General features: G+C 54.6%; 1 protein-coding gene across 2 annotated transcripts in view; it reads left to right on the plus strand.

The window, feature by feature from the left end:
- Positions 1-24,012, plus strand: part of GTF2IRD1 (GTF2I repeat domain containing 1) — a gene marked incomplete at its 3' end in the record, with an annotated part of 76,601 nt that overhangs the window by 32,623 nt on the left and 19,966 nt on the right. For both annotated transcript variants that reach the window (XM_081090352.1, XM_081090351.1), the window contains exons 17-20: positions 5,963-6,012; positions 7,647-7,730; positions 11,563-11,746; positions 12,285-12,313. In XM_081090352.1, coding sequence (XP_080946478.1) covers positions 5,963-6,012; positions 7,647-7,730; positions 11,563-11,746; positions 12,285-12,313 — 347 coding nt within the window. The remainder of the gene's footprint in view (positions 1-5,962; positions 6,013-7,646; positions 7,731-11,562; positions 11,747-12,284; positions 12,314-24,012) is intronic.

Here is a 24,012-nt window from a genome sequence, read left to right on the forward strand (position 1 = left end):
GGAGCTTCAGGAGGCGAGCATAGAGGATACCCGGTTCCTTCCTTCAACAAATACAGCTTGAGAGCCGACCATGTGCCCGGCTATGCTATGGCAGCAAATGCCACCAAGTGCTGCCCTTGAGTTGGACCATCTCACTGAATAAAATGACAGTATGATGATTACACCGGGTCTTGGGCTGGCTTAAAGAGTTCGGATTTTATTTCACACTTAGTGAGGACTCACTGGGAGGTTTTGAGGAGAGTGACATGTTTGGGCCTATTTTTATTTTCCAGCTGTGAGGCAGAGGGGACTCTGGGGGTATGGGCAGGGGCAGAAGCAGGGACCAGCGAGGAGGCTTCACTCTGGCCAGGGGACAGGGCAGCAGCTTGAACTGGGTAAAGGTGGGGCGGGAGTACTGAAAGTTGTCAGAGTCGGGGAGTATTTTGAAGAATTCGCTGATACGTTAGGTGTGGTATGTGAGAGGAATAGAGTCCTGACTGAGTCAAAGGTTGCAGGCTGAGCACCCGGGCTGGCCCTGATGCCATATTCTGAGATGGAGATGATGTGGGTGGAGGCCATAGTCAAGAGCTGGGTCCGGCCTGGCTGGTGTGGTTCAGTGATTGAGCGACCTATCAGCCAGGAGGTCACGGTTCGATTCCCGGTCAGGGCACATGCCTGGGTTGCAGGCTCAGTCCCCAGTGTGGGGCGTGTAGGAGGCAGTCAATCAATGATTCTTTCTCATCATTGATGTTTCTATCTCTCTCTCCTTCTCCCTTCCTCTCTGAAAACAATGAGAATATATTTTAAATTAAAAAAATAAAGAGCTGTGTTAGGTTTGAGATTCATTGGGCCTTTCAGGGAGGGACATACAGCAGGTGGATAACGGGACAGACAGTCCTGATGCTCAGTGGAGAGGTCAGGGTGGGGACAGAAAGTTGGAGCTATCAGCATTTGGGAGGCTACGTGCACCTGGAGACAGCTTGCCACATCCATCGCCTTAAACCCAGAACTGAAGCCCTTGGGCGGCTCAGAGGTAGGAACCAAATCAACAGCAAATCCACGTGCACCGACTTTCCTTGCTGTCCACCTGCAGATGCAGTCTCTCCCCTGTGCTCCTAAGCAGTGGGGTTTTCTAATTTATTGGTTTTAGAGAGAGGAAGGAAGGGAAAGAGAGAGTGGGAGACACAGAAAGAGAGAGAAACATTTCTTTGTTGTTCCACTTATCTGTGCATTCATTGGTTGGTTCTTGTATGTGCTCTGACCCAGGGATGGAACCCACAATCTTGGCATATTGGGACGATACTCTAACCAACCAAGCTACCCAACCAGGGCACCTGAGCATTGTTTAATGCTGTTTTATGTTGAGAAATACGTGAGGCTGGTGGCTCTGTGGCAGAGGGAGAGGTGGTCTCCTGGATCTTAGTTGTTATTCCCAGTGACCTTCAGCAGGGTCCTTGGGGTGTTACATGGGGTGCACTGTGCCACTTCATGGGGTAGCAGTAGAGGTCAAAGCTTAGCAAAGAACCTGGCACTCTAAGAACTCAGTCAATGTGGATTTGGTGTGTTGTTTTTTTTTAAAATGTCAGGCTGATTGAGGTTTAATTTACATTCAATGACATTCGCCTTTTTTAAATGTACAACTCTTTGAACTTAGACAAACTAAGTCTCATAAACCTCTACCACAATCAAGATACAAAGCAGTTTCCAAAAACTTTCTATGCCCCCCTCTGTTGGCAGCCCTGACCCCCTGGCAGCCACTGGTCAGCGTTCCACTATCATTTTGCCTTTTCGAGAATGTCGTGTAAACGGAGTGAGACAGTGTGCAGCCTTTGGCGTCAGCCTCCGTCACTTAGCTTCTGAGATTTATCTGTGGGGTTACCTGTATGAGGAGTCCGTTTCTTCAACAATATAGCCATTTTATTTATTTATTTATTTTTAATCCTCACCCGAGGGTATGTATTTTATTGATTTTTAGAGAGAAAGAAAAGGGGGAAGAGAGAAGAACATCCATGTGAGAGAGACACATTGATCGGTTGCCTCCTGCACCCGCCCCAACCAGGATCAAATCTGCAACCTAGGTATGTGCCCTAGGAATCGAACACGCAACCTTTTGGCGTACAGGATGAGGCTCTATGTGACTGAGCCACCTGGCCAGGGCAAAAATGTAGCAATTTTTAAAAGTGACTTTAATTCCAGTTTCCTGAAAGGCAAATGAAGAAAGTGATTCCAGTGGGAGAGCGATTAACCTCATCCAGTGCAACAGGTGGGGTGAGGGGATGAAAGACTGGGATAGTTTTAAGAGATGATTGGAGGAGAGATTGAGCACTCAAGTACCTTTATTATAGCATTCCTCATTTTAAAAATTAGCACAAATACTATTGGGACGATTAAGTGAAAAATAGCCACTTCTCATTAATCTTACTTATAAAAAGGATACATTTGGGAGGTGAGATTCTAGAATTAGATAGAAGTGTGGCTACATAAATAACTTTGTGAATATAGTAAAAACCACTGATTGGCACGCTTTAAAAGTGAATTTTATGTTATGTGAAATACATCTCAATAGATATACATATATGCACATATATGTATGTATGTATATATGAATATTAGTTTGAATATATGAATATTAGTTTGCTGGGGCTGCCATAATAAAGTATTACAGTCTAGGTCAGGGGTGGGCAAACTTTTTGACTCGAGGGCCACAATGGGTTCTTAAACTGGACCGGAGGGCCGGAACAAAAGCATGCATGGAGTGTTTGTGTGAACTAATATAAATTCAAAGTAAACATCATTACATAAAAGGGTATGGTCATTTTTTTTTTTTAGTTTTATTCATTTCAAATGGGCCGGATCCGGTCCGCGGGCTGTAGTTTGCCCACGGCTGGTCTAGGTGGCTTAAACAACATCAATTTATTTCTCTCAATTCTGGAGGCTAGAAGTTCAAGATCAAGGTGTTGGCAGGGTTAGTTTGTCCTGAGGCCTCTCTCCTTGGCTCACAGATAGATGGCCACCTCCTTGCTGGGTCTTCAGATGGTCTTTTCTCTGTACACACGCATCCCTGGTACCTCTCTCTGCATGATCTAATCTCCTCTCCTTTCAAGGGCACCGATCAGAATGTCCTCATTTAAATTTAATCACCTCTTTAAAGACACTATTTTCCAATAGTCACATTCTGAAGTACTGAGAGTTAGGGCTTCAACATATGAAGTTTGGGGAGACACAATTCAGCCCATATGTGTGTGTGTGTGTGTGTGTGTATACATATATATGTATACACATACATATACATACTAGAAGCCCAGCGCGTGAAATCGCATGGCCCCGCCCACCCATGCGCCTTGCTGTGCTCACAGCCCCGCCCACCTGCGCCAGTCTTTGGTCATTACGGGGTTAGGGCCACAGGACTTTTATAATATAGATATGTTTATATAAATGAGAAATTATCACTAATCACACCAGGAGACATCACTAATTGATTGACACTTTCTGACACTTCCTGAACCTGACCTCCACAGCCTTCTAAGCAATACTCCAGGCAACCACTACCTAGTAATTAGAGTTGGCACAAAAATCAAATTAAACTTTCTAAACCTTTTGTCAAAAAACATTATTAACCCAGATCCTTGAACTTGTATGCAAATTTTTGTATTCTTTGCATTTTTCTGGAGAGATGGTCCCTTGCTTTTATCAAATTCTCCAAAGTTTACAAACCCTTTAGACATTTAAAGCCATGGGTGGAGTCTCTCGGTGGGTGACTGAGGCCCAGGGAGCGGTGGGGGAGGTTCTGTCTGAATGCACTGAATGCAGTGCTGCAGCGCAGGGTGCAGTTCTGATGCTGACCACCGAGTTAGCAGGTCCCGCAGGGTCAGGGCACAGACCCCAGCAAGACAAGAGCATCCCCACTCAGGCACCAGCCACAAGTCCAGGGGCCCTGGGCCACCTACACTTCTGAGTAACTGGCTTCCCATGACTCCCCCAGGTTCAATAATTAGCTAGAACAACTCACAGAATTCAGGGAGGCTGTAGAATGATCTCAGTTTTAAATAGAGGATACAAGTCAGGACCAGCCAATTGAAGAGACACAAAGGGGGAGGTCTGGGAGGGCACTGGGCACAGAGCTTCCTCCACACTCTCTACCATGAAATCAGGGCATGGCACGCTCTCAGCGCATCGATTTATTAGCCAGGCCTCTGCACCGAGCTTCAGTGCCCACAGTGTGTACTGGGGTGCATTAGGCTTGGCTGTCTCCAGCCTCCCCCACCCCCACGAGAAGTCAGGAGGTTGAGCTGATGTCAGGTGGCTGGTAGCCCCAGTCCTCTAATCACATGCTTGCTCTTCCTGAATCCTGAGTCAGCTTATTAGCATAAACATAGGTGCGATCCCAGAGGCTCACCATGAATAACAGACACTCCTGTCATTCCAGAAATTCCAAAGATTTAGAGGTTCTCCCGGGAACTAGGGAGAACCAGACTAACTCTCACACGGCACTGACTTTAAATGCCCCATTTTCAGTGCAGCCTGGTCCAGCTAGCGCGGGCCTGCCCGGGTGGTAGGGGTGTGGGGTCTGGCAGCCTGAGGGTGCTGGGGAGGCAGGCCGGCCAGAGGAGACCTGACGGCCTGGAGGAGTGGGACAGGTAACAGACAGCCACTTCAAACCTCCCGAAGGGAAGGAAGGGATGCAGACCAGGGTCTAGTGTGAGGAGGGGGCTGTGGGGAGGCTGCCCACAAAGGTGATAAGCTCTCCGTCGCAGAGGTGGCTGAGCAGCGACACAGAGACCCTGCCTGGGAGCGAGGCCAGAGGCCAGAGGCCAGACTCCCAGGGCACTCTGCCCCCAGGTCAGGCGGCCAGCGGATGAGGACTTGATGCCTGTCCTGGCAGCAGGCATCGGCATTAGCTCAGTCCCTGGCACAGGGCTGGGCTCCTGGGGCCCGGAAGGGAGGGGCACAGCCTGCCTTGGCCCACAGTCTCGGGAGCTGGAAAAGGCCTCAGACTGTATTCACATCCCCCCCACCACCTCTTCCCTTCTCCTCATGGGGAGACTGGGGCTCGGAAGGTAGAATGCTGTCCCCACAGTCACCTAGGGGGGTCAGGAGCAGGACCCCCGACGCCCAGGCCAAAGTCACTTCCACAGTCCGGCGTTGTCTCCCAGACTTGGATTTGTAAGGCCTGCTCCCCTCTGTCTGAGCCCGGACAGGGTTACTCTCTCGTTTCATATGAGAAAATAGAGGTCCGCGTCGGGGGGGGGGGGGTCCCCCAGCTGGAGAGGCTGCAATGGGGGGGGGGCACTCCGTTTGCACTCTGCCCCTGGAGCTGTGGGGTCGTGGGCATGTTACTAACCTTCCCGATGCCTCAGTCTCTTGGCCCTGAGAATGGGATGAGGGAAGCAGTGCCTGCTTCAAGGACGTGGGGCGGTTCCCTCATGTCTGGGAAGGGCTTTGTGGAGTCTGTGGAGATGCAGACATTAGTGGAAAACTGGGCCTGGTCCCCGAGGCCCCTGACTCCAAAGTGAAATGGCAGCTCTCAGGTTTCAGCCAGAAACTCGGGCCTTCCTTATGCCTCCGAGAACTTGCCACATAGTCATCCCCAGAGGCTCCTGCACTTACAGCCGGTTCTCTGGGGACTCCCCAGACCATGTGCTCTGACCCTGGATAGTGGCAGTCAGGCAGCGTCCTGGAACTGAGAGGAAGGGTGTCAGCCCCACCAGGCCAGGACCAGGCTGGTCTCCCGCCTGAATCCTCAGAGCCCAGCGCAGACGCACTCGCACTCGCACTTGCACACGCACATACACACCCGGCCCAGATCTCACACATGGATCAGCAGGACAGCTGCAAGGAGAAGGGCAGGGACCCCAGACCTGGACTGTCCAAAGGCAGAAGAGCCCATTGCACAGATGTGTAGACTGAGGCTCAGAGGGGCGGTCTGTGCAGGATGAAGGAGGCTTGGAGGGACCTTGGTGATAGCCCCACTTGTATTTTCCAGGCCTGAGCTGCTCACCGAAGGAGTCAAAGAGCCCATCACGGACAGCCAAGGTACCCTGCACAGGGTCATGGGCTAAGGTGCGGGCTGGGCGTGGGAGGGGTCCCAGGCTTCTGCCACCACCCGTCCTGCTTCCTCTGTCCTCCCCTGACATTCCCCAACTGCCCTCCCCATCGGGTTTGCTCCACCTTTGTCCCTGGGTCTCAGGAGCTTGCTGCCTGCTCACCCTGGCTTCTTCCCCCCTCCCCCTGATTTGCCCCCAGAGAGGGATTCAGGGGACCTTTTTGTGGACAGGAACCTGAAGAGACAGGGCTTTCAAGGTAAGGTTGCAGCTCAGGATGGGGTCCACTGTCCCAGCACCATGACCTTGACCTGGCTTGGGTGTGGAGGCCCACTCTAGGGGTGAGGCTGGCTACAACCTCAGGGCCTGGGCGCCTGGGTAAGGGGAGCTGGCAGTGGGATGGGCTGTAGCCTGCCAGCTTTGAGTGAGAGACTCCACGGGGGGTTTGGGGATGGGGGAGGGATTCCATAGGATGCAGGAGCCGCCCACTATCCACCTGGGAAGCCAGCTGCCCTGCCCACTCTGTATTAGGCAGTCAGCCTTGCTCTTATGCTTGGAAGTCAGAGGCGGGGTATCGCAAGGGCAAGGAGGGCTCCGCTCCCTAGAGAAGGGGAGCTGTAGCTGAGCCAAGAAGGGATGGGAGGAGGTGAGTGTGGAGGGAGAGGAAGCATGAAGAGTGGACCATACCTGAGGGGAGGCTCTGCCCCTCCCCTTGTGGGGGTGCAGTATCACTTCTCAGCTTTTCGGTTGAGATCAAGTGTAGTGTCAGTGGGGGGACAGGGAACCACGTCGGAGTGCCTATTGGGGAGCCCTAGGGGTGGCTGTGAGTGAGTGGGCATTTCCTGGATGGGCCCTATGTGGTTGCTGTGGCTCTGAGGAGAAAACGGGTCAGCGAGACCAGTGGCAGGAGGGCCAGCCCTGGAGGTGGGGGAGCCCTAGAGATAGGACCCAGACCCCAGAGGGGTGGCTGCTCACTGCCGTCTCTCACTCCTTCCCCGGCAGCGGGAACTTTCTGTGATGAGGGGAGTGGAGCCTCTCACCGCACCCCAAGGCTCCTCCTACCCAGTCCCCCTAGTGGGCTGGGTCCAGATCCACTCCCTCACTTTCCCTTCTTATGAGGCAGTGCCAGGCTACAGCCTCCCCATGGGCAGGGGCCCATCAGGGGTGCCCCTGGCATGTGCTGGCATACAGGCTCCTTAACACACACCCTTGGGGTGAGTGAGTGACCCCTGAGAGCTGCTAGGCCGGCTCCCTGCCCCTCGGGGGGCCGCCCAGTCACCTGAGCTCGCGTGTCCCTGCTCCGAGCCCACTGGCGCAGGTGGTGCAGGAACCAGGCCTCTCTCTTCATGGTGTCTCCCCCTCCAGGCTTGTTTATCACTGTGGTGGTTTTCAAATGTCAACAATTAACTCAATTTCCGACTCATTGCTGTTGTTGTAACAGTGTGCGTCCTTCCGGAAAAACACACATCTCTGTTGAGATGTTAGCTCTGAAGGACCCGGGGGGCCCGCTCCAAGGATCTGGTAATTGCCAGAGAAGGAGGTCCCCATAATTAGAAAATCATATTCCTTAAAAGTCACTAAGTGCCTTTTAACAGCCCCAATCCATAATTGTTTTTCACTTTGCAGAAAATTATGATGCCAGACTCTCCCGGATCGACATTGCCAACACGCTGAGGGAGCAAGTCCAGGATCTGTTCAATAAGAAATACGGTGAGCCCGGGCGCCCGGTGGAGGGAAGCGGGCAGGGTGGGAAGAGGCCAGCGTTTCTCAGGCCCATCGTGGTCACCTCTGGGAAAACCATTCATCCGCTTATAAATGTTGCTGGAGCAGTTACCGTGTACCAGGCCCTGGAGATGCAGCAGTGAAGGAAACGCACAGTCCCTGCCCTCACGGGCCCCATAGATCAGGGAAAAGAGAGACATTCAGCAACTACACAGAACCTAATAGCAAGGAGGAATTCACAGGAAACGAGCAAGCTGTTCCAGAGAGAATAGCTTGGGTGCTTACCTTAAATCAGGGACCAAGGAGAGCCTCTTTGAAGAAAGAACTGAAGGATAGTTACGGAGTTAAGCAAAGTGTGAAGGAGTGACATTCCAGCTGAAATAATGGCGTGTGCAAAGGCCCTGAGGCTTGTTCTCAGAAGGGGAGGGTGCTGGGAGGTGGAGGTGGAGGTGGAGGGAGGAGAGCCCCATGGAGCTGCCCAAGAAGCAGAGCTGATCATGGTATCGGCTTTGTATTTTGTTGGGAAGAGTGAAGGAACGAGCCACTTAGCGCTTTTGAAGTATCTTCCTAGTCTCTGTGAAGAAAGTGATTGGGTGCAGGAGGGCAAGGGGTGGGTGGTAGTTCAGAGGTGGAGTGGGAGTCCAGGCCAGAGTGATGCTCTTGGGCAGGGCCCTGGCCTTGGTACTGGAGGAAAGTGGGTGGAGCTAAGATCTGCTCAGAGAGAGAATCACTGGTGCGGAATTGGCAGGGAGAGGACAGGCCTCCAGTTGAGTCCTGGCTTGAGGGATCAGTGAAGATGCTCAAGTAACAAAAACAAACTAAAACTGGCTTGAACAATAAAGGGGGTTAAACAACAATGACTATTTATTATCTCTCGTTGGCGTCAGTGAGTCAGCTCACTCAGGGTCTCTCCCAAGGTTGCAGGCTGGGACTGGGATCACCTGGACAGCTTCCCGCTCACATGTCTGCTCCCTGGGCTGGGGAAACTGCTGGTGTGGAATAGCTGGGCCCCTCGGGCATCTCTCTCAATTTCTGTAAGATCCCTTGGCGGGGCGGGCGGGGAGGGGCTTTCCAGCATAGTGACTCCAGGGTAGCTAGAGTCCTACTTGTCAGCCAGGGCTGCTGAGGCACCATCCTGGGAGAGAACCAGGTGGAAGCTGTGTTGCCTTTTATGACCCAGCCTCAGAGGTCGTGCAGCGTCACCTCTGTTGTCCTGTACAGGTGGAGGCAGTTACAAAGCCCCATCCCCAGTTCTCTGGGGGGGAGTGTAGAGGTTACACTGTAAGAGGAGCATGTGGGGTGGGAGGAAAATCGGTGCAGCTATCTTTGGACAGTACAGTCAGCCAAAACTCATAACATGGGAGGTCCAGCAGAGGGATGGCCTTCAGGGTCAGCTGGATCCAGCAGCCCAGGAATACCCTTGGTGTCTTTCCACAGTGTCAGCAGCATCTCAGGCCGGCTTCCCGCTTGTTGGCAGAATGGCCGCAGCAGGTTCAGACATCCCATCTGCACAGCCTGGAAGGAAGGAGAGGGCTGGCTCTTCCATAGGCTTTCCCAAGAGAGCCAGGTTGTTTCTTTCCCAGAATTCCCTGAGCTCTCCTCTTGTTTCTCATTGGTCCCTACTGAGTCCTATGTCCATTCCTTACCCAGTCTCTGTGGCAGGGAAACGCCACACGCTCATTGGGTACCTGGATCTGTCACCATGATGGGTGAGGGGGAGTGGATAGAGCACATGGCTTACCAGAGACAGGTGGATACCCACCTGTCAGGGAGAAGGGGCAGTGCCATCACTGAGGGGAGGAGTTAGGGAGGAAGTAATGGGTTCGATTTGGGACGTTAAGTTTGAGGAGTGAGTGGAGAGGAATTGGAACCAGAAATTAGGTCATGGGCCCTGGCTGATGTGGCTCAGTGGGTTGAGCATCGTCCCATACACCAAGAGAGAGATCACCGGTTCGATTCCCAGTCAGGGCACATGCCTAGGTTGCCATCTCCATCCCCAGCAGGGGGCGTGCAGGAGGCTGCCAATTATTGTTTCTCTCTCTCCCTCTCTAAAATCAATAAAAGCATATTTTTAAAAAGAAGAAGAAAGAAGAAAGTGTTTAAAGACACGTGTCATTAAAAAAAAACTAGGGCATGGGCGTAGAGGAGACACAACAGGGGGTGCAAAAGGGGCAAAAAAGGACCCAGATAGAAGGCTAAGAGGGCAGTGTTTAGAAGTCAGGTCCAGGAGGAGGGGGAGTGGCCAGAACGAGGGGAGACCAGGGAAGTGCGGGGTCATGGACACCCAGGAGAAGGCCTCAAGGAGGAAGCGGGCATCTGTGTTGGATTTTGCCAAAAGAGGCAAGTGTCTACAGGGTTTGCAGCATGGCGGCCATCGGTCATTGTGGCAAGAGCCGTTTTGGAGGCGAGAGGAGAAGGGGAGATGGCAGTGTTCACACTCGTGGATTATGGGTATAAATTTTCCTCTCTGTCTGAATTTTCTTTATTTCAAGAAGGATCTCTTTGTGTTAGCCTATAAACTAGTGAGCAACAAAATCAAGATGAAGGAGTAAAAGTAGACTGGACATCCATAGAGAGAGAAAGTAGATTAGTGGCTGCCAGGGCCTGGGGAGAGGGGGCGAGGGGGTGGCTGCTAATGGGCACGGGACTTCTTTCTGGAGCGATGGAAATGTTCTGGAATTCGATAGTAGAGATAATTTCACAACCTCATGAGTATGTGAAAAACCACTGGATGGTACACTTCAAAAGGGTACATTTCATGGCGTGTGAATTCCACCTCCATTGAATAAAACTAAACAGGCTGAAGCCGTGGCCCGAATCCAGGGGTGACATGAAGACTTGCTAGCGGCAGGACACACATCGGGCTCTGAGTTTCCTAGGCGTCCGAGCAGAAAGGGAAATGAGGCAAGTTCTGGCATTCTCAGTGTCCGTGAGATAAGAACCAGTTTATTGCACACAGACAGCTCAGCTGTTCTTTCTAGTGTCTTCCTGGGCCTCCCGTGGCAGAGGATGGTGCTCTCAGCCAGCCCCTCAGGAGGGCCGCCGTGAGCTCAGACCTCCACCGGTGTGGGTCTCCAGCTGGACCCCATCTAAGGCTGGGAGAGCCATGAACGTTCAAGTCAGCCTCGCAGCATCCAGGGCTACGGTGCCTGCACCTGGTCCGTGGTCCCCGTGGGCAAGAACCACGGGAGGACCAGCCGGCAGTTCCACCTCCTCACCCCAGGACTGCCCTAGGCCTGCTGTCTGACCAAGCACCGTCCCGGGGATGGGAATGCCATAGCCCTGCACAGAGGCCTGCTCACAGGAAGGACACCAATGCTCAGATGTGGGAAGAGGGCCCCGAGGTCTGAGCTGCGCCCTGGCTGGCCTCAAGCTGCTCTCCTTGCTCCCAAATGCCATCTGCCCTCTCGGGCCAGGCCAGTCCTGAACCAGGGGCAGGCAGAGCCCTGGAGCTGATGGAGGGTCAGGCATTGTGGGAAGGGCAGCTGTGCCCACAAGGTATATCCTCTAGGTGGGCCTTCAGATTCGCAGGGGAGGATGCTGAGAAATATTAGCCACTGCCCTCTCCCCCAGCAGCCGTAGCTACACGTCCCCTTCCCCCTCCTCAGCCCAGGCACAGACTCACACACCTGACCCCCGAGGCCTCCTGCACAACACACCCCCTCACTCCCAGCCCCCCACTGATGGTGCCTTTTCTTGGTACTAAATGACAGGTTTCTTTCGCACTCGTGCACGAAGCCCCCCCACACACACACCTCCCATCCTCACACCAGCGGTGCCTCTGGCTCCTAATGACGCTTCCTTCGTCCGTCATCCACAGGGGAAGCCTTGGGCATCAAGTACCCGGTCCAGGTCCCCTACAAGCGCATCAAGAGTAACCCCGGCTCGGTGATCATTGAGGGGCTGCCCCCGGGAATCCCGTTCCGAAAGCCCTGCACCTTCGGTTCCCAAAACCTGGAGAGAATCCTCGCGGTGGCTGACAAGATCAAGTTCACAGTCACCAGGTACTGGGGGAAGAGGCCGGGTGAGGAGGCAATGGTAGCGTGGGTGGGGGCTTGCACAGGGGACCCTTGGCCTTTCCTCCGGTTCGTCCTGCCCTCCCTGCAGGATGGTGCGGCTGTTCCAGTGTCAACCTGGGTCCTGGGGGCTGGGGGGAGGACTGCAGGCCAGCCGGGGTGCAGAGGGCCCCCAGAGGTGAAGCCAGCCACCACATCATTACCACTGTAGCAGGCACGGCCTTCACGGGTACCTTCTACCTGCCCACAGCACCTGCCCACTGCACTCCTAGCCCCTGGGAGAGGCATCAGGCCCACTTCAGAGGGGAGGAAAAGGGACAACTTGTTTGCCTAAGGTCACAGCCATCCAGGGCAGAGCCCGCAGGAGACCCTGGTCACCGTCTTCTGCGCAGTGTCCCGTGTACACGAATCACTGCCCATCTTGTTAAAGTGGCAGATTCTGATGCAGTAGGTCTTGGATGTGCCCTAAACATTTCTAATGAGCTCCCAGCCCCTCCTGACACTCCCCTCTCTGCTTCTCTTCCAGGCCTTTCCAAGGACTCATCCCAAAGCCTGGTAAGAGGCATCGACTGGCGGGGGAGCTGCTTGGCATGGGGGGCTGGCCATGGTGCTGGGGGCCAGGGGCTGGAGCCAAGCTAACTGTGGGACAGAGGGTGTGGGGCCCTGAAGCAGGAGCTAGGCCCCTGCCCTCTGTTCTCCCACCTCCCCTGGGCACCATCCCAGGAGGCAGGAGGAAGGCCAAGCTGGAACCTGAGGCAGAGGAAGGGGTCGTGGGTGGCACCTGTGACTTTTAAGCTTTGCCCAGCCAGGGTTCCGGAGGAAGGGCTGGGTCCGTGCCCCTCACTCCTCTGGTTGAAGGGCCCTGGGTGCCTTTGGTGAGTAGCTGAGGTTGGTGGCAGGTGGGTTTCTCACCTCAGAGGGCTTGGCGGTAAGATGTAAGGGGCGCCCACCCAGCCTCAGATGGTAAAATGCTCTCCTGACCCCTTTCAAGGCATCCAGCCCCTCCACCTCCCCCGTGGCCGTGTCCTGCACCTCCCAAACGCTTAATGAGCAGAGGCTGTCCCTGTGGGGGCAACATGGCCACCCGGCAAGCACTCCGGGCTGGCCAGGGCCTGTGTATGGAGAGACGGGAGAGCCCTGCCATCTCCCCCCACACCGTGCCCACCCCAGAAGCCACTGCGGGTGTGAACACCGGCCGGCCTGTGTTCCTGGGGAGGCTGCACGGCTGTGCTGGGAATGGGTGAGCCGCCACAGCAGGCGCACGTCAGAGGGAGCCTGCCGCCCGGGAGTCTGGTCCACAGTCCTGGACACAGTGCCTGGCTCCCACCTGCGTGGCATTGGCCCCTGCTCCCGGGAGCTGTTCACTGCCTGCGCCCAGGCCTGGCCTGGCGGGCTTCTGGGGAAGGGTCAAGGGGCCATCGAACTGGAGGGGGCAAGACTTCCTGAGGGTATAGTGATGTGGCAGCCGCTGTCAGGCTGCAGGGACCCCCCAGGAAGGGAAGCGGGTGGGGGGGGGTGACTGGGGAAGGTTTCCTGGAAAGGAAGGCTCCAGTTGGGCCTCAGGAGGAGCCGGGACTCGGAGAGGGGAGGGAAAGGAGGCGGTTGGTCGGTAAGCAGTAGGGATCTGAGGCCCACCCTGTCCCGGGCTCTCGGAGATGGGAAAACGGCAAGATGATGTTACTGAGGTGGAGGTGGTGGAAGTAGTGGTAAAATGCAGCCGCGGTGGCCCTGACCAAAGGTGACTGGGTGTCAGACCCGCCTCACGTGGGCTCCTCTTACACACGTTCCCAAGGCCCTCCTAAGGCCAGCTGTGTTCTAGGCTCTAGGGTTTCAGCGAAGAACAGGGAGGCATCACATTGACTCCTCGGGCCTATGAGTTAGGTGCGAGAGCCAGACTCTGGGGAAGCAGAGCTCAGGGTTTCAGCGATGTGCCGCCTCACACGCCGAGCGGGGGCCTTAGGCCCATCCTCTTGGAGAGGTGAACCAGGGGCCCCCTGATTCAGACGCCCACAGGGGAACGGTTCCCCTGGAAGCAGGCTGGGGACGGCAGGGCAGGCACATGAATGCTCCAATGCTCATGAGAACATCATAGGCCTGTGCACTTGCACAGCTCCCTTCTCTTTTAAGCTTTTTTAAAAATATATATTTTTATTGATTTCAAAGAGGAAGGGAGGAGAGAGATAGAAACATCAATGCTGAGAGAATCATTGATCAGCTGCCTCCTGTACACTCCCTACTAGGGATCAAGCCCGCAACCCGGGCATGTGCCCTGACCGGGAATCGAACCCTGGCCTCCTGGTTCTTAGGTCGACACTCAAACCACTGACCCACACCAGCTGGGCACACAGCTCTCTTCTCATTGGCCCTGGGAACCAGAACACACCTTCCCTGGCATCACCAGCCCATCCCCACCCCCCCAGCTGCCTGGCCCTCTGTGGACCTGCCTTGCTCCAGGACATGGTTGGCAGCCTGGGGTTCACTTGCCTGGCTCCAGGGCTGATAGACATCAGTGCTGGTGTCCCTGAGCCAGCTTCCTGCCACTGCCTGCCCCGACTTGGGTTTCAGCCCAAGCTGGTGTCAGTGCTGGGCCCGATCCCGTAAGCAGCAGCCGGAAGCATGGCCGAGCCTCCCTCTGCTGATGAAGGCTAGAAATGTAGTGAGGCACCCCTCGGCCTCCCCTCTGCTCCCAGCCCCTCCTCCCCAGAAGAAAGGGTCCCCTTGGAGGACTGAAAGGGGCGTGTACATTTTAAATGAGTTTGGAAAGCAGCAAAGAAAAGTCAAGACGCCTGGTGTGTGCTGGGCTGTGAGGTCAGCGTTTTGCACTGTCACCTTTTTCTGTTCCCTGCTTACGGGTGTTGGGGACTTCAGTGACTTGCCTGGGATGGCCCACCTGGAGTGAGGGAACCTGGCTCCGAGCCTGGCTCCCTGCGTTCTGTCAGGAGACCATGGTCACAGGCAGGCGGTATGTAATTCAGAGCAGTCGTTGCATAGTGGAGTGTCAGGCTTTAGAGAGAAACACTTGGGGCAGAGGGTCAGCCAGCAGCCTTCACTCAGACCACAGCGCTCCTGGGTCCTTCCGGGGTGACTGCTTTCACCGCCCGGGGCTTACCCTCCAACTAGGAAAACTTGCAGCTCATCTTGCTGTTTGAGCAGCTTCTTGAATCTCAGCCATCAACCCCCAGTCTCTGTGCCAGTCTGCCTGCCCACCTACCCATTGGCCTTCCCTTTGCCTCCTCTGTGTACAGAGAAAGGCCTTGGAAACACTTGATCGCCCACATGGTGTGGGAGAAGATGGCAGGCTGCCTGGAAGAGGAGGTGGAAAAGTGGCCCTGGCCCCAGCCCTCGGGGATGGAACTGCCAGCACCTTTCCAGGCATTGGCACGCCAGCTCCAAGCCTACTCATGCCACTTGTCATGCTGGGCTGGGAAGCTGTCCAGGCTCACAGGAGACCGAGGGCTCACTGGAGGTCATTGAGTGCTGGTCCTGCCCCAGAAAGGGCTGTTCCAAATCTCCATGAGGAAATCACTGAAGCCTGGTACAGGCCAGCATCGGGGTGATGTTGGAGCAGGACCTCAGGTCTCGGGGGGAGGCGAACGTTAGCAGGTGCCCTGGGCATGTGGAGGAATAGCTGGGCAGCATGTCAGCCATGGGAAAGCACAGGCTGGTGTTCAGAGAGACCCAGTTCAAATCCCTGCACCCTTTACTAGCCATGTGACTGGGCTCATTCCTTCACATCCTGAGCCGGCACTTCCTCGTCTGTAAGATGGAGATAGTCGTACCGGCTTCCCCAGGTGATCTGAATTCGACAGATGGTGGGCAGTGGTGGGTGAGCTCTGGAGGCCAGTTGCACCCTGCTGCCCCGGGGGGCTTTGTCCTGCCACTCAAATGAGTATTTGTAAAGCCTTCAGCCCTGGACCTGCTGTGGGAAAGCGCTCAGCCAGTGGTGGTGGCAGTGACTGTTATTCCAGAGGCTCTGGAAGGCTTCCTGGAGGGGGTAACATTGACCTGGGCCTTGGAGGTGAGCAGAACAGTGTGTGGTGCTGGCACAGGGTTCAGCGGTGCCCAGGGGACATGGCCAGGGCACCAGTAAGGGGTGGAGCCCATTCCGCTGGAGGGTATGGCGTGTCCTGACCAAGAGGCAGTCCTTATCCCGGCACAGTGAAGGCTTTGAGACTTTCCTTTCTCTTTCGTCCTCTTCTAAAAATACGGAGTGAACCTTAGTCGGCTAATTCAGACATGTATGATATGAACTTTCTCTTTTATTCTTCTAAAATTGAACTAGATTTCTACCAAAACCCACCATTACATAGTGGCAGAAACTTAACCTGAGTCTCTTTAGGATCCCCTTTTCCCTGGACTTGTGTCCAAGTTCCAGAGGATTTCATAGTGCCAAGCAGTGAGGAGCAGGGGGCCCGTCAAGTCTTGAATGTCATGTGTCAACACTAACACTGGTACCCAGAAGATATCCAGGGACAACTGTCCACCAGGTGATTGGAGAGACACCCTTGTTCCTACCCATTGAGCACTGCCCCCACCCCAGGGGCCTGGAACCTTCTATGAAGCCCACCTCTGCAGCCACTACCACACTGCAGAGGGTTGGACGTGACTCATGCTTGGGGAGGGCGGAAATGGGGTGCTGGGGGTGAGCCTTGGGAAGGAGGGGAGCTTCCCTAGGTAGGGAGGGACCCCTTGAAGGATGGCTCTCAGATTTTCCACCTCATTTGTTGAAGGCTCCCAGAGAGGCCGTTCCTAACAGAAACATCCTGAGAAGATGAATCGTAAAGAAGAAAACTGTGATTTGAAAATAAGTTGGTCATTAAATCTGGGGCTTGGACAGTGTGGCCTGGAACGGTGGGCTGGCCCAGAGTGGGGCGAGGGTATGGCCCTTCCTGGGCCAGTTTTGTTCTGAGTCCAAAGAGATGACCCCACAAGGCCATTAGCGTTGTCCCAACTGGGTACACATCTGCCCTCAGGGCCTGCGTTTCCCCACTGGTGTCTGGTAGCCTTTCCCGCTCGTGCTGCGTGGTGGTAGGCGCCTGGCTAGAGAGAAAGACAGGCTTGGACTGAGCATGGGAGGGCTTTCAGGCCTCCAGGCAGGGGAGCTGTCAGCCAGCGGCTCCATGGGACCCCTGGGGAGTGGGCATCCAGGCTGGAGGAGCTGGGACGGCCTAGGGATGGATGGTAGGGCCAGGCCCCCCACTTATACTAGAGCGAGCTCTCGCCTAACCTCAAGGAGCCGAGGTAACGCAGGCCTGACCCCAGGAGCCCAAGCCTGTGAGGCCTGGAGAGGTACACAACAGTGGTAGCCCACCTGCCTGCAGTAACACCGAGTTAAAGGAGGGAGGCTGGGCCAGGGGCCAGAGGGGTGGGTGGCTAGGGACACGAATGGGTTGTCTCTGCCCTCCCAGGCATCCAGCTCCCAGGAACAGATGTGCACCAGGGGCCACAGATCACTGGGCCCCCGGCAGGCACACGCGCAGAGCACGGCTTGTTGTTCGCTGGGGAAGGGACTCGAGGTGAATCTGGCATCACCCTCTGTACTCAAGTCCCGGTGACCTCTCTGAAACCCAGAGGGGCTGGGACAGCAGGAAGCTGTCCGGGATGTGTTGGGCAGAAGCAGGGACTAAGGACGGAGGGGGCCTCTGCCCAGGTAGCAGGGGTAGTAATAGCCACAGCACATTCTCCTAGCCGGTCATAAAACCCTAAAGGGAATAGCAAATACACGCCCATGCTAAGTCTGAAAATACAAACATCTAACTGGCCATGGCTGTTCATTGTCATGATGATACGTTTCTTCCAGATTTTTCCACAAGCTTATTTTACATCTCCCTGTTCTTTCTCTGAAATTTACTTACACACAAACTTAAAACATAAGTGTTTTCCCATGTCTTTTTTGTTTGTTTGTTTTTCTTTGTTGTTGTTAATCCTCACAGGAAGATATTTTTCCTGTTGATTTTGAGAGGGAGGAAGGGGAAGAGGGAGAGAGAGACATCGATTGATTTCCTCCTGCATGTGCCCTTGACCGGGAATCAAACCTTCAACCCTTCTGTGCGCAGGCTGATGCTCTAACACTGGCTAGGGCCCCATGTCTTTATTTTTATTTTTAAAAATATTTTTTTATTGATTTCAGAGAGGAAGGGAGAGGGAGAGAGAAACATCAATGATGAGAATCACTGATTGGCTGCCTCCTGCACACCCCCAGTGAGGATTCAGCCTGCAACCCAGGCATATGCCCTCACCGGGAATCGAACCCTGACCTCCTGGTTCATAGGTTGATGTCAACTACTGAGCCACACCCAGGTGGGCTGGCCTCGGGTCTTTAAAACTCTTTATAATATTCCCTCATTAAGCTGCATCATAGTTAACTACCCTGACCGCCAAGTGTGGACATTTAGGCACTCCTCACACTACGGACGCCTACTATCCACATCATGCTCATGGTCTGTCAATTGCAGGGACTTCCCATACCAGCACAAGTGATCCATCCCCACAACTTGTCTTAAAGGAAGAAACAGACTGAGAGATAAAGGAACCTGCTTGCGGTCACTCAGCATGCGCTCCCCCCTTCATCTTTCATCTACACTGGGTGGCTCTTTGCTGCCCCCTTCTGGCTGCCAGCATCTATAACATCTATAACATTGGTCCTACCTATCTAACCCTCAGGCTCACAATCCTTTGGGTTCATCTATTTATACAACAGAAATTTATTGAGTATCTGCTCTGTGTCAAGCAAGATATAGAAATACAAAATATACAGAAATCTCCTTGTGGTGCTTATATTCTAGTGAGGGAGACAGGTAAATAAGAAGAGGCAGTACTATTCAATAGTAACTAGTGCCATGGAGACAAATACCACAGAGATAGGACTGTGTTGAGAAGACAACAGATAAGAGTTAAGGCCTAAAAGAGGTGAGGGTATAAGCCAGCGGTTCTCAACCTGTGGGTCGCGACCCCTTTGGGGGTCGAACGACCCTTTCACAGGGGTCGCCTAAGACCATCGGAAAACACATATATAATTACATATTGTTTCTGTGATGAATCACTATGCTTAAATTATATTCAATTTGTAACAATGAAAATACATCCTGCATATCAGATATTTACATTATGATTCATAACAGTAGCAAAATTACAGTTATGAAGTAGCAACGAAAATAATTTTATGGTTGGGGGTCACCACACATGAGGAACTGTATTAAAGGGTCGCGGCATCAGGAAGGTTGAGCACCACTGGTCTAAGCCAAGTAGAAATCCAGGTCAAAACTTCCAGGGGGTGGGGCCAGTCAATGGAAGGCCCTGGGGTCCTGGACATATTTGAAAAGTAGAGCCGACAAGATTGCTGATACTGTGGGTGTGTGTGCAGAAAAGAGAGAGGACGAAGTTGACATTGTGGGGGAGGAGCAAACTTTCCTCTGCCCTCAATGTTCTTCTGGCTGGTCTAGTAATTAGAGGTGAGACATATTAGCATGAGAATGAAACCACATTTAATGCATACGTATGTGTGGGAACCCTGCCTACAGGAGAGGGTCAGAGGCCCCACGTGCAGGGGAGGTTCGGCATAGAGAGGGGGACTGAGGTGTGTGAGACATCCTGAGCCAGGGATGAGGCAATGCACCTTGGGGTCATTGCAGGAGGTAAGAGCCGACGTTTAGTCAGCACAAGTTTGCGCTGTCCTGTAGATGGGTCAGAAGAAGTAACTGCCTTTATCTTTTTTTAATACACGTTTATTTCAGAGAGGAAAGGAGAGGGAGAGAGATAGAAACATCAATGATGAGAGAGAACCATTGATCAGCTGCTCCCTACTGGGGATCGAGCCCACAGCCTGGGCATGTGCCCCTGACCAGAATCAAACCTGGGACCCTTCAGTCCCCAGGATGGCGCTCTATCCACTGAGCCAAACTGACTAGGGCAGAAGTAGTTGCCTTTGGCTCAAAACAATCTGCATACCACAGAAGCACATCGAGGGGGGGACTCATTTTGAACCCTCAAAACATCAAGATTTTGTCCTGAACACCTGGAAAAGGATAGGGGGCAGAGTAGTGGGCAAGTTTAACCCCCAAGTAGACAGGCAGGTCAGGCAGTTGGATCCACAAATCCGGGAGAGTCCCACTAGTCGGGAGCCCTTCTGTATTTCAGTTACGGGACCAGATCACAGTGAGGATGAGGACAGTCCAGTCGGAAGGGGCCCTCCAGCATTTAAGTGGAGAGAGAGATGGGTCACCTGGAAGCCAAGTGAAAAACGGTTGAAGGCGAGTGGTCACCTGGGCCCAATGCTGCTGAGAGGTCGAGTGCGTGAGACCTGGAACGGAACTGTGGGACTGAGCAACCCGGAGTCCTTGAGGCCCGGCTCAGGCTGGGCGGGAGCCTTTGTGGAGCAGTGGGCTCAGGAAAGGAGAGAAGAGGACGGAACTCACCAGGGACAGGTGACCCTTCAGAGGCAGAAGAGAGCTGGAGAGGGAGCTGCAGGGTGAATGGGAGGAGAGGGTCCTAGAGGTGGGAATAGCATCAGCATGACCTTATTTTCTAATATGTTTTTATTGAGTTTAGAGAGGAAGGGAGAGAGAGAAACATCGCTGGGCTGCCTCCTGCATGTCCCCTCCTGGGAATCCAGCCCTCACCCCAGGCATGTGTCCTGACCAGGAATCAAATTGGCGACCTTTTGGAACCTGGGACGACGCTTAACCAACTGAGCCACACCACCCAGGGCAACAGCATGATTTTAATGAAAGAAATGAGTGATGTCGCAGAGAAGGTGGGAGGAAGGATGAGAGGAGGCTTCTCCCCCCAAGAAGCAGATGGGCAGGAGAGCGAGTGCTGAGAGCTTGTGCAAGAGCCCCTCTGCTGACTCTTCAGAGGCGGACAGGGGAAGGGTGGCCACCGGAGCAAGGGGCTGTAGGTTCCAATGGGGGTGAAAGACCGTTGGAGTCAGGGCCCTGGAGGTGAGGGCTAGAAGGATGGGGAGGGAGTGAGGAGGTTGAGGCACAGAGAGCCAGGGGCATGGAATGCTAGTCTGCATGCAGGTTCATTTCCAGGAACTATGAGGGGAGCCGTGCTGGTTTCCTGAGCCCAGCCGCAGCTGTGTGAGTTCAGTACCAACCCTTCTCCCACCCCCGAGAACCAGCTGCATCTGGGGGTCAGGGCCGGGGAGCTGGGGAATTCCAGGCTGGGACAGCACCACAAAGGTAGGGAGCCATGAAAGGACCGCATCCAGCCTTTCTGAGCCCCTGGCACGCCAGGCTCTATGCTTTTCACACCAGCCTGTGAGGCAGCTGAGCACACTGAGGCAGAAAGAGGCAAAGTCATACCCAGGTCTGTGCTGTTCGTGGGGCCTGAGCAGGGGGTGTTGGGCGTTGGAGGAGGAGGGTTGCAAAAGAATGAGGCCCTGGCTGGTGTTGCTTGGTGGTTAGAGCGTCAGCCCATGGGCCAGGGGGCTCGAGTTCAATTCTCTGTCAAGGGCACGTACCTGGATTGCAGGTTCCATCCCAGGGTATGTGAGGGAGGCAACCATCGATGCTACTCTCGCATCGATGTTTCTCTCCTCCTGCCCTCCCTCCCACTCTCTCTAAAAATCAATAAAAAATATCCTCAGGTGAGGATTAACAACAAAATAGAAGAATGAAGCGGGATTATAAAAGGCCCTGACCCAAATCCTGGTGATTCAAGCTTTATTTTGTAACATTGGAGGCCTTTTCAGTCTGACATGATTGGATCTGCTTTGCATTATCCTACGGTTAACCTGGTAACTGCACATCCACCCACCTTAGGCCGATTACAGAAGGCTGAACTCTGCAGTGAGGTCGGCCGTGGCGGCAGGACCCAGCGATGGTGGAGCTGGGTCTAGATGTAGCAGTAGGGTGTGAGAAGGGAGGGGGGAAGGTTCTGGAAGGGTGATCGTGGTACTCAAGGCTTGGTCTGCAGGCCTGTGGGACACGCAGGGACAGATGTGAAGTTGGCGGGTCCTGAGTGGTGCTTAGAGCCGGCAGGGTGGCGATGGGGCTGGGCACAGTCGGGTGTGAAGGTGGCAGAGGAGGGCCCAGGGTCGAGCCCAGAGTACCGTGACCTCCAAGAGACCTTGGAGGAAAAGAGCCTTTGAGGGAACAGGAGAAGGTGGAGCCCAAGGAAAGGAAGTGGAGGGGTTTGCGGGTAAGCAGAGCTGAGTCCTGGGCAACACCAGAGGGATCAAAGAAGTAAAGACCGTTCTAGAACTATCCTCAAATAATGGTGGCTTTTTAAAAAGCCTTGGAAGGGAATTCCCTGTTGCTGGAGGGAGGCAAAGAGGCCGCTTCCCACAGGGCGCACTGCGGGCGAGGAGGGGCGGGCTCCAGTTGGTGCAGCTCCCACCGCCTGGTGAGGAAGGGAGGCGGAGCTCACACCCGCAGGACCAGGGAGGGTGCAGTGAGCGCCGCCCCCACCCACCGCATTCCTTCCCTTTGCTGCTCAGCTCCTCTCTGGTCTGGGCACCAAATGGTCACCAGTTACAGGCCCAGCTGCCCTGCCCCAGCTTCCTCTCCTTGCGTCCCCTCAACCCTGCCTACCCTGCCAGCGGGAGGGAACCCCCGGCTGAGCAGCCAGGCCCCCGCCCCCTGGGCACCCAGAGCAGGCGGCCAACTTCCTGTCTGACTCCAGCAAGTCCGGTTTGCCTGCCTGGGCTTCGGCTTCCCTGCGTGTAAAATGGAAGGAGTCCCACAGCAGGGCCACCCTGGAGCACAGCCAAGGCCAGGAGGGGGGTGAATGGCCCGTCCGGAGCAGGAGGTGGCGAAGCGGGCCGGCCGGCCTGGCCAGAGCGTGGAGGGCCTGGAAGGCCTGGCTTTGCAGTGTGGACTGGACCCTGCAGGCCCGGCCCCATCAGGGCAAGCTCTTGCGCTGATGTCCCTGAGGCCGGAGCAGAGCACCTCTGTGAGCCAGGGCCCGAGTTCTTGGCAGCCCCAGCTTTTCTGGCCCTTTAAATACAGTTCCTCATGTTGTGACCCAACCATAAAATGATTTTCGTTGCTACTTCATAACTGTCATGTTGCTACTGTTATGAATCGTCATGTAAATATCTGATATGCAGGATGGTCTTAGGCGACCCCTGTGAAAGGGTCGTTTGACCGCCAAAGGGGTCAAGACCCACAGGTTGAGAACCGCTGCTCTAGGAAGTCCTCACAGGGTCTATTATTTCATAAACTCGACTTGAGTTTTAATTTAAGGAACTACAGTGTAAAATTGCATTCTGCTGAGGAAAGGAGATAATTCTACTACACTCACTTCACTGCCACCCCCAGCACAGACTGAGGCCCAGTTCCCGGAGCGAAGCTCCCCGGGGGAAGGGCCACGGCCCCCATGGGTGCCCCTTCTGGGTCCCTCTCCTCTATGGGGTCTGTCCTTCAGCAGGTGCTGTGTGGAGTGGGCTCCCGGGAAGAGGCCCTGAGCTGGGCCTGGCTGCCAGCGAGGTGTTGCCATCAGCTGAGGGCGTTTGGTGGAGGCGGGAACAGGTCCCCTTCGGCCCCTTCAGAAACCGGTCCCACCACTTCTGAGCCGGGGGACCTTAGACAAGTTAACTGTCTGTAACCTTGGATGAGCTCACTAACTATCTGATCTCGGGTAAGTTAACTTGCTGCCCGTGATCTCAGATAAATAGCCTTCTTGCCTCTGGGCCTTGAGGCTACACGGAACAGAAATGCCCTCAGTGGCGACCTGCCCCCACTCCCTGCACCGCGCTCTGCCCGCCCCCAGTCACGCTCACTCCTCCGGCTTCTCCTTCCCCACCTTCTCTCCACCTCATATCTCTGTCGGGCTCTTGAGGACTCAAAATAAAACCTTCCTTTCTCAAGTTTCTAAAGATAGCACAATTCTAGCGCCAGCCACATGTTTTTCCACTTAATTATCTCTGGTTTTCTTTGTTAATTAGGCTCCAGTAACGATCTTCCTCCGCCTTCCCCGGAGGAGCTGGCATCTGCTGGGCGGGGCCTGGAGGCCTTTGTGGGCAGACAGACGCCTAGCTGCCAGGCCCAGAATTGGCCGGCTGCCTCCTTTCTTCCCGGGGAGGCTGCGCAGTGGGCGATGGAAGGATGTGATGTCAGGAGGCCCCACCCTTTTCCAGGCCTGTGTGGGCTCAGCTGGGTCATTGCAGCCCCGTCCTGCCCTTGGGTTGGTCGGTGGCCCTAGCCCTGCCAGGTGGGGGAGGGGAACCTCAGAGTTCCCCAGTGATGGTTAAACCGGGGCCTCCACGGGCCCCAGAAGGGGGCTCCTGACTCTTGTGCAACATTCCAGAA

The sequence above is a fragment of the Myotis nattereri genome, assembly GCF_964212035.1.
Source record: "Myotis nattereri genome assembly, chromosome: 4".
Taxonomy (NCBI): Eukaryota; Metazoa; Chordata; class Mammalia; order Chiroptera; family Vespertilionidae; genus Myotis; species Myotis nattereri.